At 35.7% G+C, this 13,728-nt stretch overlaps 1 protein-coding gene across 1 annotated transcript in view; it reads right to left on the bottom strand.

Moving 5' to 3' along the window:
- SLC9C1 (solute carrier family 9 member C1) overlaps positions 1-13,728 on the bottom strand; it is a 111,830-nt gene that overhangs the window by 64,839 nt on the left and 33,263 nt on the right. The window contains exons 11-14 of the mRNA XM_057488618.1: positions 10,349-10,515; positions 8,440-8,565; positions 5,677-5,771; positions 2,445-2,564 (exon numbers count right to left, since the gene is read on the bottom strand). Of these exons, the coding sequence (XP_057344601.1) occupies positions 2,445-2,564; positions 5,677-5,771; positions 8,440-8,565; positions 10,349-10,515 (508 nt within the window). The remainder of the gene's footprint in view (positions 1-2,444; positions 2,565-5,676; positions 5,772-8,439; positions 8,566-10,348; positions 10,516-13,728) is intronic.

Here is a 13,728-nt window from a genome sequence, read left to right on the forward strand (position 1 = left end):
AGATTATTATTCTGCAGCAGGGAAGAGGCAGCTGTTTCTGTTAGACTGTTCATAAGAATGTGGGTGTTCAAAATACTGTTGTGTCCATCCAAGTTGATATCACTTCAGATCTCAGGATCCTGAGTTTTTTCTCTCAGACCTCTGACATTGACATGGAAGCCCTGTAAATGCTATGCATTTGTTCTTCTTTGTGTAGCTCTAGCTACATCCCCCCAAACTAGATATACAATATTGATATTTTATTTAATTCTATAATTTAAGTTGAATTTTTAATTTAAGAATTATATGTATTTTTCTATTCAGTTTCTTTTGGTGATTGGACTTGTTCATATTTTTTATTCTATTGCTTGTCAATTTTAACATTTCAGTATAATTTATCTTATAATTCATATTGAATAATTCTAATAACTGAAGTTTTAGAGCTATAAATCTGCTGTTATTTCCACTGATTCTTTCATGGTTATTTGTTTCCTTGTGTGCTTGTTCATCTTTAATGACTTCATCCATTGGCTAGACAGTTCAATGTTGAATATTCAGCACTAAATAATAAATGCTAATATTTGTTAAGTGCTTACCCTGTGCTAGTTCCTGGAGTAAGTGTTTCTACACACACTATTTATGTAATCTTCACAACAGTCCCATCAGGTAGACAGAAGAGAACTCAACTAGCACATTTTACTTACTACTATGAGTTAGTTACTTGGCCAGATGCCTTAAATATATCAGTTATCCTCAAGAATATGGCATAAATTATACTATACCCATTTTTCAAATGAGGAAACTGAGACCTGAAAGATTAACTCAGCTAATAAATTATGAAGACTTGGATTATAAACCAAGCCATCTGACTCCAGGATCTCTATTACTCACTTTGAGATGAATGATATTTAAGAGATAACCTAAAGGATACATTGACTATCAATTCTCATTTTTCAAGTATCCCTTTCTTTAAGTTACATCAACAGAAATAATTATGCAGAAAATTCTAGCTTAAGTCAGTATTGAAGGCTTTTAAGGAACCATAGTGCAAAATATCCTTTCGCATTTATTGAGTGTGGTGGATTGAAAAGCCACATGGTCTTTGATATTTTATTGAGAAGAGGAGTCTATATTTTCTCCTCAAATCTAAGAAAAGAAATAAAAAGAATCCAAATTGGAAAGGAAGAAGTAAGATTATCTCTATTTTATTTGTATTCATAGATGATATGATTTCATATACAGAAAACCCAAAGAATTCATAAAAAAACAACTAAAGCTAATAAATGAATTCAGCAAATCTTCAGGATATAAGATCAATATATTAAATCATTTGGGCTTTATACACTAGGAATGAACAATCTAAAAAATGAATTTAAGAAAATAGTTTCATTTGCAATAGCATTAAGAAGAAAAAAATATGTAGGATTGCATTCAACCAAAGACTTGTACATTGAAAACTATGTGCATTCCGGACATTCCTGGAAGAAGTTAAAGAAAAATAAATGAAAATGCATCCCATGTTCATGAATTGGAAAGCTTAATATTGTTAAGCAATCTATAGATTCAATGCAATCCCTATCTGAAAATTTCAATGTCATTTTTTTTTTGCAGTAAAATTGACATGGAACTGCAAAGGACCCCAGATAGCTACACAAATCTTGAAAAAGGAAAGTAAAATTGATGGGTTCATACTTCTTTATTTCAAAATTGTCCAGTGGCTGTGGAAAACTATTTGGTGGCTCCTCAATAAATTAAACATAGAATTATCATATGATCCAGCAACTTCACTCTTATGTGCATACCCAAAAGATGGAAAACAGGTATTCAAACAAATACTTGTACATGAATGTTCATAGCAGCACTATTCACAATAACCAAAAAGTGAAAACAGCCCAAATGTCCATTAATCAATGAATGAGAAAACAATGTATGTTGTATCCATACAGTGAGCTATTATTCAACCATGAGAAGAAATAAAATAATGATACATGCTATAAACTAGATGAACCTTATGCTACAGATACATACTATAGTGTGGATGAAAACATTATGCAGACTTAAAAAAAACCAAAAAGAAAGGCTATATATTTTATGATTCTATTTATATGAAACATTCAGAATAGGTAAATTCATAAAGACAGAAATCAAACAAGCGCTCTTCAGGAACTGGGGGTAATAAGGAGTGGAGAGCGATGTGAGAATGTGAATGTACTAAGCAACACTAACTGGTACACTTAAATATGGTTAATGCTTAATCTTGTTATGTGAAATTTATCTCAATAATAAAAAAGTTATTATACTATCTCTTTTTTTTCCTTAAGTAGCTTTTTGTGTGTAGAGTAGTATTTTAGTTATAAACTACCTCAAAAGATTGTACAAAGTATCCAGAACATAAACTTTCAGAAATAAAAAAGGGATTTTAAATGAATATAATAGAATTTCCAGTAAGGTACAAAAGCACTTACCTTGATGGTGTCCCTTTTTCCTTTTTAGTATTATACACACACTTGAGCAATAGTTTTCTAATAAATCCAAGAAATTTTATGCTTTCATAATATTTCTTTATTGCCTCAAGACTCATATATCTAAGAAAAAAGGAAGGAAATCCTTACACATACTTGAAAAATTTTAGGGTAAGCCTAATGCAGTGTTTTCAGAAAACAGAAAGACTATTTTGTCCAATGATGACTGGGAATGAAACAATTTTCTGGGCATAGATCCAAGTCATGAGACTGTAAATATAAGTAAATATATAAGTATGTAGTAAGATTATGGGGCTTACTCATTTAATAGACAGTATAAAATATTTGTGGAGGTAAAAATATCTATTATGTGGTATAATTAAATGAGAAAGTATGTATGAAGCATCCAGCCCATCTCATACATCCTCCCATGTCTTTTCTTTTATCTTCTGGGCAAGTAGTCAGGGAATTTATGGGGAAAATACAAGTGGTGGAGAAAAGTGTTAGGATAGTTGGAGAAGTCAGGGGTCATAAAATCCCAAGAGCCATTTTGGCAGCACTTGGCCCCAATTGTCCGCAGTTTGTGCTGGCTTTTTTACTGAGACAGTTCAGACCTCTGTGCTGCGGCTGGTCTTGCTGAGCTGTTCCCTTGGTTTTAGGAGGAACTTCCCTGCTGCTGACCAGACACTTTTTCAGAGTCTCCATCAGGCGGAGGATAGGGTTCTGTCCTCGGGTGTGAGGTCCTACCTTAAAAATGTGGCTTAATGGAAGGACATGATGAGTTAAGTTCAAAGGTGGAGCTTTGAACTTCCTATTGATTAAAATGTTTTCACTCTGAAATTTGGGCAATTTCTCTGCTACTGGGATACTAATATAATTGAAGAGAGTGAAGTCATTCAATTTATTGTGATTCAATATAATAATGTAGTAATTACATGGAAAATCATGAATGTGTATATGACTTGATTCATTTCTAATTTCACAAATATTTATTGAATATATCATGCTTGCTAAATACTGAGGATATACCAAAACAAATACTGGCTTCTTCCCTTAAGGATCTAGCAGACTAGTGGAGTAAAACATGCAAATAACAATTGCGGTAAAGTGTAGTAAGTGTTGTGGTGGAGATAATAGATAACAGGGCACTCTGGACTATCAAAGGGTGGAATTTAATGTAATCTTGGGGAATCAGGAAGCCTTTCTGGAGAAATTACTATCCAAGCTAAGAGCCAATTATTTTTCAGTTCCTATGAAACCTAAAAGTCTGTGTTACCAGTTAAGTGTGTGATATTTTACAGCTCAAATTACTAAGTAATTCAGGCTCCTGAATTCTTATTTTTATCAACACATTCACTGTTTAGATCTGATTTAGGAAAACAGCATAAATATTTAGCTGGACAGTGAGGCAGTGTAACTTTGAATCCAAGTTCTGTAATTAGTCAAGTGACCCTGGGTAAATTATTTAATCTCTCTGTCTGACTTTCCTCATCTGCAAAAAGAAGAAAGTAATAGCACTTATTTCATAGAATTTTTGTGACATTAAATTGGAAACACATGTAAAATGTTTTAAAACTGTGTTTGGCACAGCACTAGATAAATATAAGCTCTCTTCAAAATGTTATTTCTCAGACAGTTACACAGATATTTAGTACAGGTCCTGGTGCTCCTGTTGAACACCTCCATTCTTTCTCTCCTCAGACTTTTTTCTTGCCAGAGGACATCAAACACATGGGAGTACCGATAGGAATGATCAGCAAAATGGCAAAATCAGTCCCAAGGCATCTCAGCAGAGAAGCAAGTGCTGAGTACAGGTGTAATTAATAGGAAGTTCTCTGGGGATTGGGACACCATTTCCTTGATCTTGATATTCCCCCAGTGCCTGGCATATAGCTTTGCACATATTAATATTTAATATTTATCTCTTACATGCATGAACAAGAATGTAATATATTCCAAAATTTGCCTTCATTGTCTCTTCAACTCTAACCTTTCACCTTCTTCCCACAGTCAATATCCTCTTTGTGACCATTTACTCGGGATCCTCATATTGCTTCTGCCTTCATGGAGGGTTTAAAGAGGAAAAATCAAGGCAGTGGGCTGAATTGTTCTATACTGTTTTTTTAAAAACTAACCTCTCCTGGATAATGCAGTGATAATTCTTCAGCATGTCATTGATTCATTTAAAAATTTCTCTGTACACTGTGCCTGTCTTCTTCAGAGTATGTATCATGTTGTTTTAAACTGATTTCATTTGCCCAGGCCTCCCCTCCCCCACCATTCCCTTAACATCATTCAGGTCCCCTAAGAATTTTAAAGGCTTGGAGCAAGTGGGCAAATGGAGGTACTTCTACCATACATGGAAATGTTTAAACATTATTAATCTAGAAAACAAAATTCTAAATAAGATAATATTTTATTTTCTATGTTAACAATGATTTGCATGGCTAGGCTTAAACTTACAACCCTGAGACTGTTTGAAACCTGTACTCATATTGCAATGAGAATGTGCCCCAGTGACTGGCAACTTCTCTTCCCAAACAGCTTTATCCCTCACTGTGTACCACAAGCCAATGCATGTGAGTTGAGCCCAGGCTGGCACATCTCGTAGGTTTTGGGGTGTGCACACCAAAGGCCCAGTTTGCTTGTGAGATGATGGCCCAGGGGAAGAGGCCTAAGAACACCCTGGAAATGAGTTTAGGGCTATTGGAGTAGGGAATCTTGGTGTCATTGGTACCAGGAGTGTAGTCTAGAACAAGAAGGTATGTCTGGGCTTCGGGTGGACATTGTTGCAAGTGCATTGCTGTTTAACTCTTCTTTCTACGAATTCTGTATCCTTCCACAGGATGATCTGAGGGTGCTCCCTAATACACTGACTGAGGAGCTCACTCTTACTGTGAAAACTTACCTCTAAAGAAACCACTACAAGTGTCTGCTGAGTATTCAGAGAGAATCTGTGTTGGGAAGATTCAGCCCTAGTGGGAGCGGGGGCAAAAGGAGAAAGGGAACAGCACCCCAGTCGGAAGGAGCAGGTTGTTCAGATGCTCTGAAGAAACAGAGCAAGTCTGGGAAACTGAAAGCAGGTGACTTGGCCTGACTGTGGGAGGGCAGAGTGGACAGCGGCTTGTGTATAATACTGGATGATCCTATAGCAGACAAAAGGTAGAAAACTCGCTTGCACAATTTCCTAAATACTGTGGCTTAGGATGGCAGCTTTCCTTGACAATATACTTACTCTCCCTTGTCACCAAAGCTTCCTGCTACACCTACCAGCAGCTGAACCGCCTTCTTGGACAGAATCTCATTCCTGTACTGTCTCTGGTAGCTTGCCTAAAAGAAACATTGAGTCAAATTATTATACAGCATGGATAACAATGACAATTTGGTAGTCCCCATGTGGAAAAATAATCTGTGAGAAAAAAGTCAAAATCTCCAAATAATCTAGTATCTTTACAAAAAGAATCTCTCTCTGGAGTTCAGACTGTGAGATTAGTGCGGAAGTTAGGTCTGGTCTTTGGGTGGAACTTAACTGGTTTTGCAGAAAACTAGGTTCCTGCAAGATGTTCATTAGGCTTTCAAAAATAAGTAGAGTTCTCTGGCCACTTAAGTGTGGGAAGTGCTCCAAGTTGTATGCGCATCCTAAAGTTCATAATGCATAAAATTAAGGCCTCTGAGAAATCCTACAGTAAAGGATCCTGCTTTAAATCCCGATTGAATTCCATTTCCCCAAATATTCTGACAACAGAACTTTCTTGTGTCTAGTCTATTACAAGCACTGAATGAGCTGTTACTGTTGTGCAGAATGTGGTCCTTTGTTTCATTCAGTCCATATATCAAGATACCGTTCTGCTTCAGACACCACAATTAATGTTGGGAAAAACACTGTCTGACATCGCCCCTAACCTCTGTGTGCTGAACACTGTTGAGAATCATTGTATAGACCAACCTCTTAAATTGGAATGTGTGCTGTGATTAGAGATTCCTGGGTTCCATGGAAGACATTCTGTCTGCATAATCATTTATGGATATTAAACCCCAGTTTTTCTCTTGGGGGATACTAGAAAGGATAGAACTAAATTTAAGGATGAAGGATCAAAAGTCTATGTGTCTTTAATAAGAAGAATTTGATAGAGTAGCATTCTTCTCCTTAAACTTCATTACACTATAAAATAATGTGAGATTAAAATATTTTCAGTATCCTCAAAGATATACACTGTAGTTTATGGAAAAATAAGGAAGCTGAAAATAATAAGGAAAACTCGCAAAAGCTTAGCAACACAAATGACAAATAATTAGATGTTAGAAAAATGTTAATTCTTAAATGATCATTCACACCATATTGAAAGAAGAATTTAGAGTAGGTTCATTCCTAAAAATAACTGCCATTTGTTTGGCTCTCTACTATATTATTAAATAAACTGATCTGTGTATGTTTTACATAAGATTACTTAAGACTCTTACAACAAATTTATGAAGATGGGTATTTTATAGATGAGAAAGGTGAGGCTCAGAGAGTTAAGCAGCTTTCCCAAGTTCACATTAGAAATTCAGTTCTCTCTGAACCTAAAGCCTGTCTCCCCTCTCGCCCATTATGGCCTGCTGCTTCTCCTGTACCACTGACTTCTTCTGTTGTACTTTCTCTTCTAACATGCAGTGGTAGAGAAGATATTGCCCCAGTTAACAAGAACAGGCTGAGATTTAAATAAAAACTCTCAAAACTTTGAAAACTGTAATAGACCAATTAATATTATTGTTGGGAGAGCAAACATTAGAATTGAGATGGCAGGAACAAACCAAGATAAGCATGAAAATATGTCTAAAATGAAGGACTAAAAAGATATGAAATAAGATGATCTAACAAAGAAATCCAACCTATTTTGAAAAATAGGATTTCCTGATTAAGATCCAACACCTAGAACAAAATCAACCAAGATGTACTATAGAAAACAAACATTTAAGGCAAGAAGTAAAAAAGGTACATGGTGTGTATATTGCAGAAAACATAGAATATCACAAGAAAAAAGATTCTAAGAGGTCATTCAGTTGGCATAAATTGCCTGTTTTACAAATAGGGAGAATAAAGACTAAAAAGAGTAAGCCATGAGTCATACATCATTTTCATAATGAAAGCAAGACTCAAAATGGTGTTTCTGCATTGATTTTGAGGGATCCTAAATGCTCTATTTTCCTGAAATAAATAAAAAATCTGAAAGGAACTGAAAGACGTGATCTCATAACATCTGCTGATGAACAAAGCACCACAAGGGCATAAGTTCATCCACCGTGGCACTGCTTTGATTACTTAAAGAAGTTATTTAGGTTCTTGGAAAATCTGCCTTTGAGAATCAATTTGTCTGCCAGGACTACTGCTGAAGAGAGAACAATCCTACCCTATAGTCCTTCCATTCCCCAAGTCAGATAGAGCATGCAGAATGGTTAGAGTCCTGTATGGCTGGAATAGCTGAGAAATGCATGACAATTTCATATGCAATCAGAAGGCCCAACAAGAACATTTTGAGAGCACAAGTCATGGCAACTAGTCAAGATCCTGAGCTGGATAGAAAATAGTAACTAAGCTATTGGCCATTTCCCACATAGTCCTGTATGCTGCTCTGCTACAGAGTTTCTATATTCCAGGTTTGATATGAAAACATATCACCCTCAACCTGCAGTTATTAGTAGACTGTGTGGTATCCTTCCACAAAAAGCTGGCTTGGACCCAGAGGGGCAACATCATGGAACTGACTACATAACACATCCTGTCAATGGGATCTGTGAAATCCCCAACTTCTGAAAAATACCTTTTGCTTAAGCTAATTAGAGTGAATTTTATTTCTTTTTCTTTGCAGTCAAGCCGGTTCCTAAGACAATGCCAAACTTCCCTTTTCCTCTCTAACAATCTATTAAGCATAATCAAGACGTCTTTTAAAAGGGAGAAAGTTTTCAGTACAATTTTGGGTCAAAAAGTAATTTTGAAGGAATATAATAAAGTACTAACTATTTGTGCTGACAAGAGACGCCTGTTGGCCAACTCCATTGTTTCAAAGTTAAGGGTCTCATCTATTTTCCTGTTACAGTCTGGACATCTCATCTTTTGATGGCCTGTTGCTTCTCCTTGGTTCAACTAAGTAAAACACAAAGCAAGAGAAAAAACTATGAATATTAACATATTGGTTAGCATAAGCCTCAACCAATTCATATACCAGTTTGGTTTAAAAAATTATAGAAAGTTTGTGAGAAAGATGTTCACATGAGTTTCCTCATCATTTGCAGTTATCTAGAAGATAAAATAATGGCCAGTTTTGGGGAGAGAGTTATATTTTTACCTTTATTTGGAATTAGTAACAGTTTATAAAAGCTACCACATATATGATCACACTTTAAACCAATGGTTCTGAAAATGTGATTCCCTCAGCAGCCTCGGCATCGCCAGGGAACTGTTGGAAATGCACATTCTCAGACCCCACCGTGGACCTACTGAATCAGAAACTCTTGGTGACAGGCCAGCAATCTGTGTTTTTACAAACCCATTCCATGGTTATGCTGCAGCTACAAGTTGACAACCACTGCTTTAAACTGATCACTTATGGTAGACTGGAAAGCAAACTTGGATTTAAGTGATGGGAATATGGATAACTGCATTTTACAGCTAAGAAAAGCTGAAGCTGAGAGAAAGAAAAAGATTTGCTCAAATTACAAAGCTATTAAGTGACAAAGCTAGGATGTGAACCCAGATTTTTTGAGTCCAAGTCTAGTGCTCTATCTATAATAGTGCTCCTATGATACCCATCACATCTGCATAGTAAAGAAGAGAAAGCAGTTGTTTGATTATCTGCCTTCTGAAACAGATCAAGTACAAGAGTGGTGGTCTCAACCCTGATATAGCATTAGAATCAGCTGGATAAATGGATTAAAAATACATATTCCTGGGACCACCTGCATCAGAAATTTCCTGGGTAGGGGCTGGAAAATCAATTCAAACCTTAAATTCAGATGATTCTATGCAGCCAGATTAGCAAAAAGCCACAGTCAGATATTGGGAGCTATCATAGAAAAATCCCTGGATTTCATCTGTTACTTGTCTCATCCAGAAATCCTGGCAGGATTCCTGCAGCAGAGGGCTTGGTTCTGAGTCCCATTCTGGAGCTTCAAGCACCAGCTAGTGGATAGGAAGTGGATTTTAGGGAATTCTATTTCATAGAAACCAATTATCTTACATCTACCCTCCTAAAAGCAGGCCCCTCATGTTGTGTGATGAAGGAAAACATTGTACTGAAAACTGGACATGACACAGGAGATGGCAAAGCAGCAGTGGCCCTGAGGTCCCAGAACAACTTTCATTATTCCTCCTTATGGCAGTCATGACTGATTGGTGAGTTACATGCTTGTAAATGAATAAGAAGTCTGACCACAGAGAATCTCAAACATAGCTCAGGAAAAGGGGTGACATCTTCACCCCATATAAATTTATGATACTGGCTTTGAATTCTATATTATATTAAAAAATATTAACCAGAAGCTAGGGCCTAGTAAGTATTTGGTGTATATAAAAGCCTAAATATATGACTAAATGCTGAATTAAGGCACCTGTCTACCCTTAATCTAGTAAAAAGCTTGTCATTTTCTAAGACCCACTCTTCTCTTTTTATGATATCTTTTAAAGGCAGCTCCAATTATACTTTTGGAATTTCACCATATATTTTCTATATACTCAAAGGGATTGTCACTTCTACTCTGCCCCATAGTGGTCACAAAATTCCCTACTATTATGATAAATAAGGAGTTGCCAATATGTCTCTGTCAGTTACAAGTATTAAAAATTGTGAATTAATATTTATAACATTTATCTTATTTAAGGGCAGTCATATCTACTTTGACGGAATAAACAAAAGATAACGCTTGCTTACCGCATATGGGTTTTGAAGTATAAGTGCTTCCTCAACCATGTGCCAATTTGCATTAGCAAGATCCTTGTCGAATTTGAGTGTAGAGACTGTAGATTTGGTAAGCTCTTGAAAGTGTTGAAATGTATAATAAAGTGATTTATTTTTTGTTGATGTGACATCAAGGAGACCTTTGAAACAAGGAGCACATGTTATAACTAGGAACATCACCGTTTTGTTTTCTTATTTTTTGTTTTTTAATTGGAATATAGTAGATATACAGTATTATATTGGTTCCAGATGTGCTCACCATGGAAAGAGTAGTTACCACCCTGTTATCATACCAAGATATTGTAATGTTATTGGTTATACTCTCTGTGCTGTACTGCCATTCCTATAACTAATTTATTTCATAGTTTGAAGTTTGTACCTCTCTAGCCCCTTCACCTATCCCTCCATCCCCATCCCCCTATGGTAACCAACAGTCCACTGTCAATATTTACACATCTATTTTGTTTGTTTTGTTTTTTACATTCCACATATAAGTGAAATCATGTGGTATTTGCTTTTCTCTGTATGACTTATTTCACTTAGCATGATACCCTTAAGGTCATCCACATTGTCACAAATGGCAAGGTTTCCTTCTTTTATATGGCTGAGTAATACTGCATTGTACATATGTACCACATTTTCATCCATTCATCTATCCATAGATACTTGGGTTGCTTCTATATCTTGGCTATTGTAAATAATCCTGCAATAAACATAGGTGTGCATCTATCCTTTCAAATTAGTGACTTTGTTTTCTTCAGGTAAATTCCCAGAAGTGGAATTGCTGGGTTGTATGGTATTTCCACTTTTAGTTTGAGGAAGCTCCCTATTGCTTTCCACTGTGGCTGCACCAATTTTTATGTCCACCAACAGTGAAGGAGGGTTCTCTTTTCTTCACATGCTCATCAACACTTCTTGTTATTTCTTGTCTTGTTGATGTTAGCCATTCTGACTGGTGTGAGGTAATATCTCACTGTGGTTTTCATTTGCATTTCCTTGATGATTAGAGATGCTGAGCATCTTTTCATGTGTCTGTTGGCCATCCATATGTCTTCTTTGGAAAAAATGTCTAGTCAGGTCCTCTGCCAATTTTTTAATCAGATTATTTGTTTTTCTGGTGTTAAGTTGTAGGAATTCTTTATATATTTTGGAATTAGCCCTTTATCAGATATATCACTTGTAAATATATTCTCCCACCCAGTAGGTTGCCTTTTGTTTTGTTGGTTTCCTTTGCTCTGCAGAAGCTTTTTAGTTTCATGTAGTCCCATTTGTTTATTTTTGCTTTTCTTTTCCTTGCCCGGGAAGGCATATCAAGAAAAAATTTCTAATGTTGCTGTTCAAGAGTATACTACCTCTGGTTTCTTCTAGTAGTTTTATGGGTTCAGGTCTTTAACCCATTTTGAGCTTATTTTTGAGTTTACTTTGTGTATGGTGAAAGACAGTGATTCAGTTTCATTCTTTTGCATGTAGCTGTCCAGTTTTCTCAATCCCATTTATTGAAGAGACTGTCTTTTCTCCATTATATATTCTTGCCTTCTTTGTCCTCTATTAATTGACCATATAGGTATGGGTTTATCTCTATTCTGTTCCATTGGTTTATGTATAGTTCTTGTGCCAGTACCATACTGTCTTGATTACTGTAGCTTTGTAGTATAGTTTGAAATTGGAGCATGTGATATCTCCAGCTTTGTTTTTGTTTCTCAGGATTGCCTTGGCTATTCAGGTAGGGTCTTTTGTTATTCCAAGGAAATTTTAGAATTCTTTGCTCTAGTTCATTGAAAAATGCCATTGGTATTTTGGTAGAGATTGTATTGAATATGTAGATTGCTTTTGGCAGTATGACCGTTTTAACAATATTAATTCTTCCTATCCATGAGCATGGGATAGTTTTCCATTTATTTGTGTTGTCTGCAATTCTTTCATCAACGTTTTGTAGTTTTCAGAGAACAGGCCTTTCATCTCCTTGGTTAGATCTACCCTCATGCATTTTATTCTTTTTGATACAATTGTAAATGGATTTGTTTTCTTAATTTCTCTTTCTTCTACTTCTTTATTTGTATATAGAAATGCTACAGATTTCTGTATATTGATTTTGAATCCTGTGACTATTGAATTCATTTATTAACTCTAACAGTTTTGGTGGAGTCTTTAGGGTCTTCTATATATATTGTCACATCATCAGCCAATAGTGACGATTGTACTTTGTCCTTCCTAATTTCTTTTTCTTGTCTGACTGTCATGGCTAGGACTTCTAGGACTATGTTGAATAGAAGTGGTGAGAGTTGGCATCCTTGTCTTCTTCCTCACCTCAGAGGAAAAACTTTCAGGTCTTTCCTGTTGAGTATGACATTAGTTGAGGGTTTGGCATATATGGCCTTTATTGTGTTAAGATGTTCCCTCTATACCCACTTTGTTGAGAGTTTTTATCATAAATGGATGTTGAACTTTGTCAAATGCATTTTCAGCATCAGTTGAGATGATTACATAGTTTTTATCTTTCCTTTGTTAATGTGGTGCATCACATTGATTGCTTTGCAGATATTGAAACATCCTTGCATCCCTGGGATAAATCCTACTTGATCATGGTGAATGATATTTTGATGTATTTTTAAATTTGGTTTGCTAATATTTTGTTGAGGAATTTTGAATCAATATTTATCAGGGATATTGGTCCATAGTTTTTTTTCTGTATTGTCCTTGTCTTGTTTTGGTATCAGGGTGATCCTGGCCTCACTGAATGAATTTTGAAGTTTTCCTTCATCTTCAATTTTTTCATATAGTTTGAGCGAGACAGTTATTAACTCTTCTTTCAGTGTTTGGTAAAATTCACCATAAAGCCATCTGGAAACACCACCTGTTTGATATGGATTATCAAGCTTCCTTTTGTTCAGATTGTCATGATTTTTTTAAGTTAAAGATAAAATAAATTGGTTAATAATGTGAATGCTAACAATTTCAAACTTTTCTACTTTCCTACTCCTCAAAAGCTAAGGTACATAATATTAACAACTAATATTTATTGAGTTCTTACTATAACCTGAGAAAGCACAGCTCACCACTTTGCATGTATTAAAATCTTTTGATCATCTTGACTACCTTTTGAGGTAAGTCTTTTTCCCAGTTCAACAGATGAAAAGATGAAGGAACAGAGATTGTGATGATTAAATTTGTGTCAACTTGAGTGGGCCATGGGGCACGCAGATATTTGGTTAAATATTATTCTTGATGTGTCTATGAAGGTGTTCCTGGATAAGAATAATATTTAAATTGAGAATAAAGATTGCTCTCCTTAATGTGAGCAGTCCTCCTCCAATCCATTAGAAGCCAGAACAGAATAAAGTTGAGAAAAAGGA

Source organism: Manis pentadactyla, chromosome 1, assembly GCF_030020395.1.
Source record: "Manis pentadactyla isolate mManPen7 chromosome 1, mManPen7.hap1, whole genome shotgun sequence".
NCBI lineage: Eukaryota > Metazoa > Chordata > Mammalia > Pholidota > Manidae > Manis > Manis pentadactyla.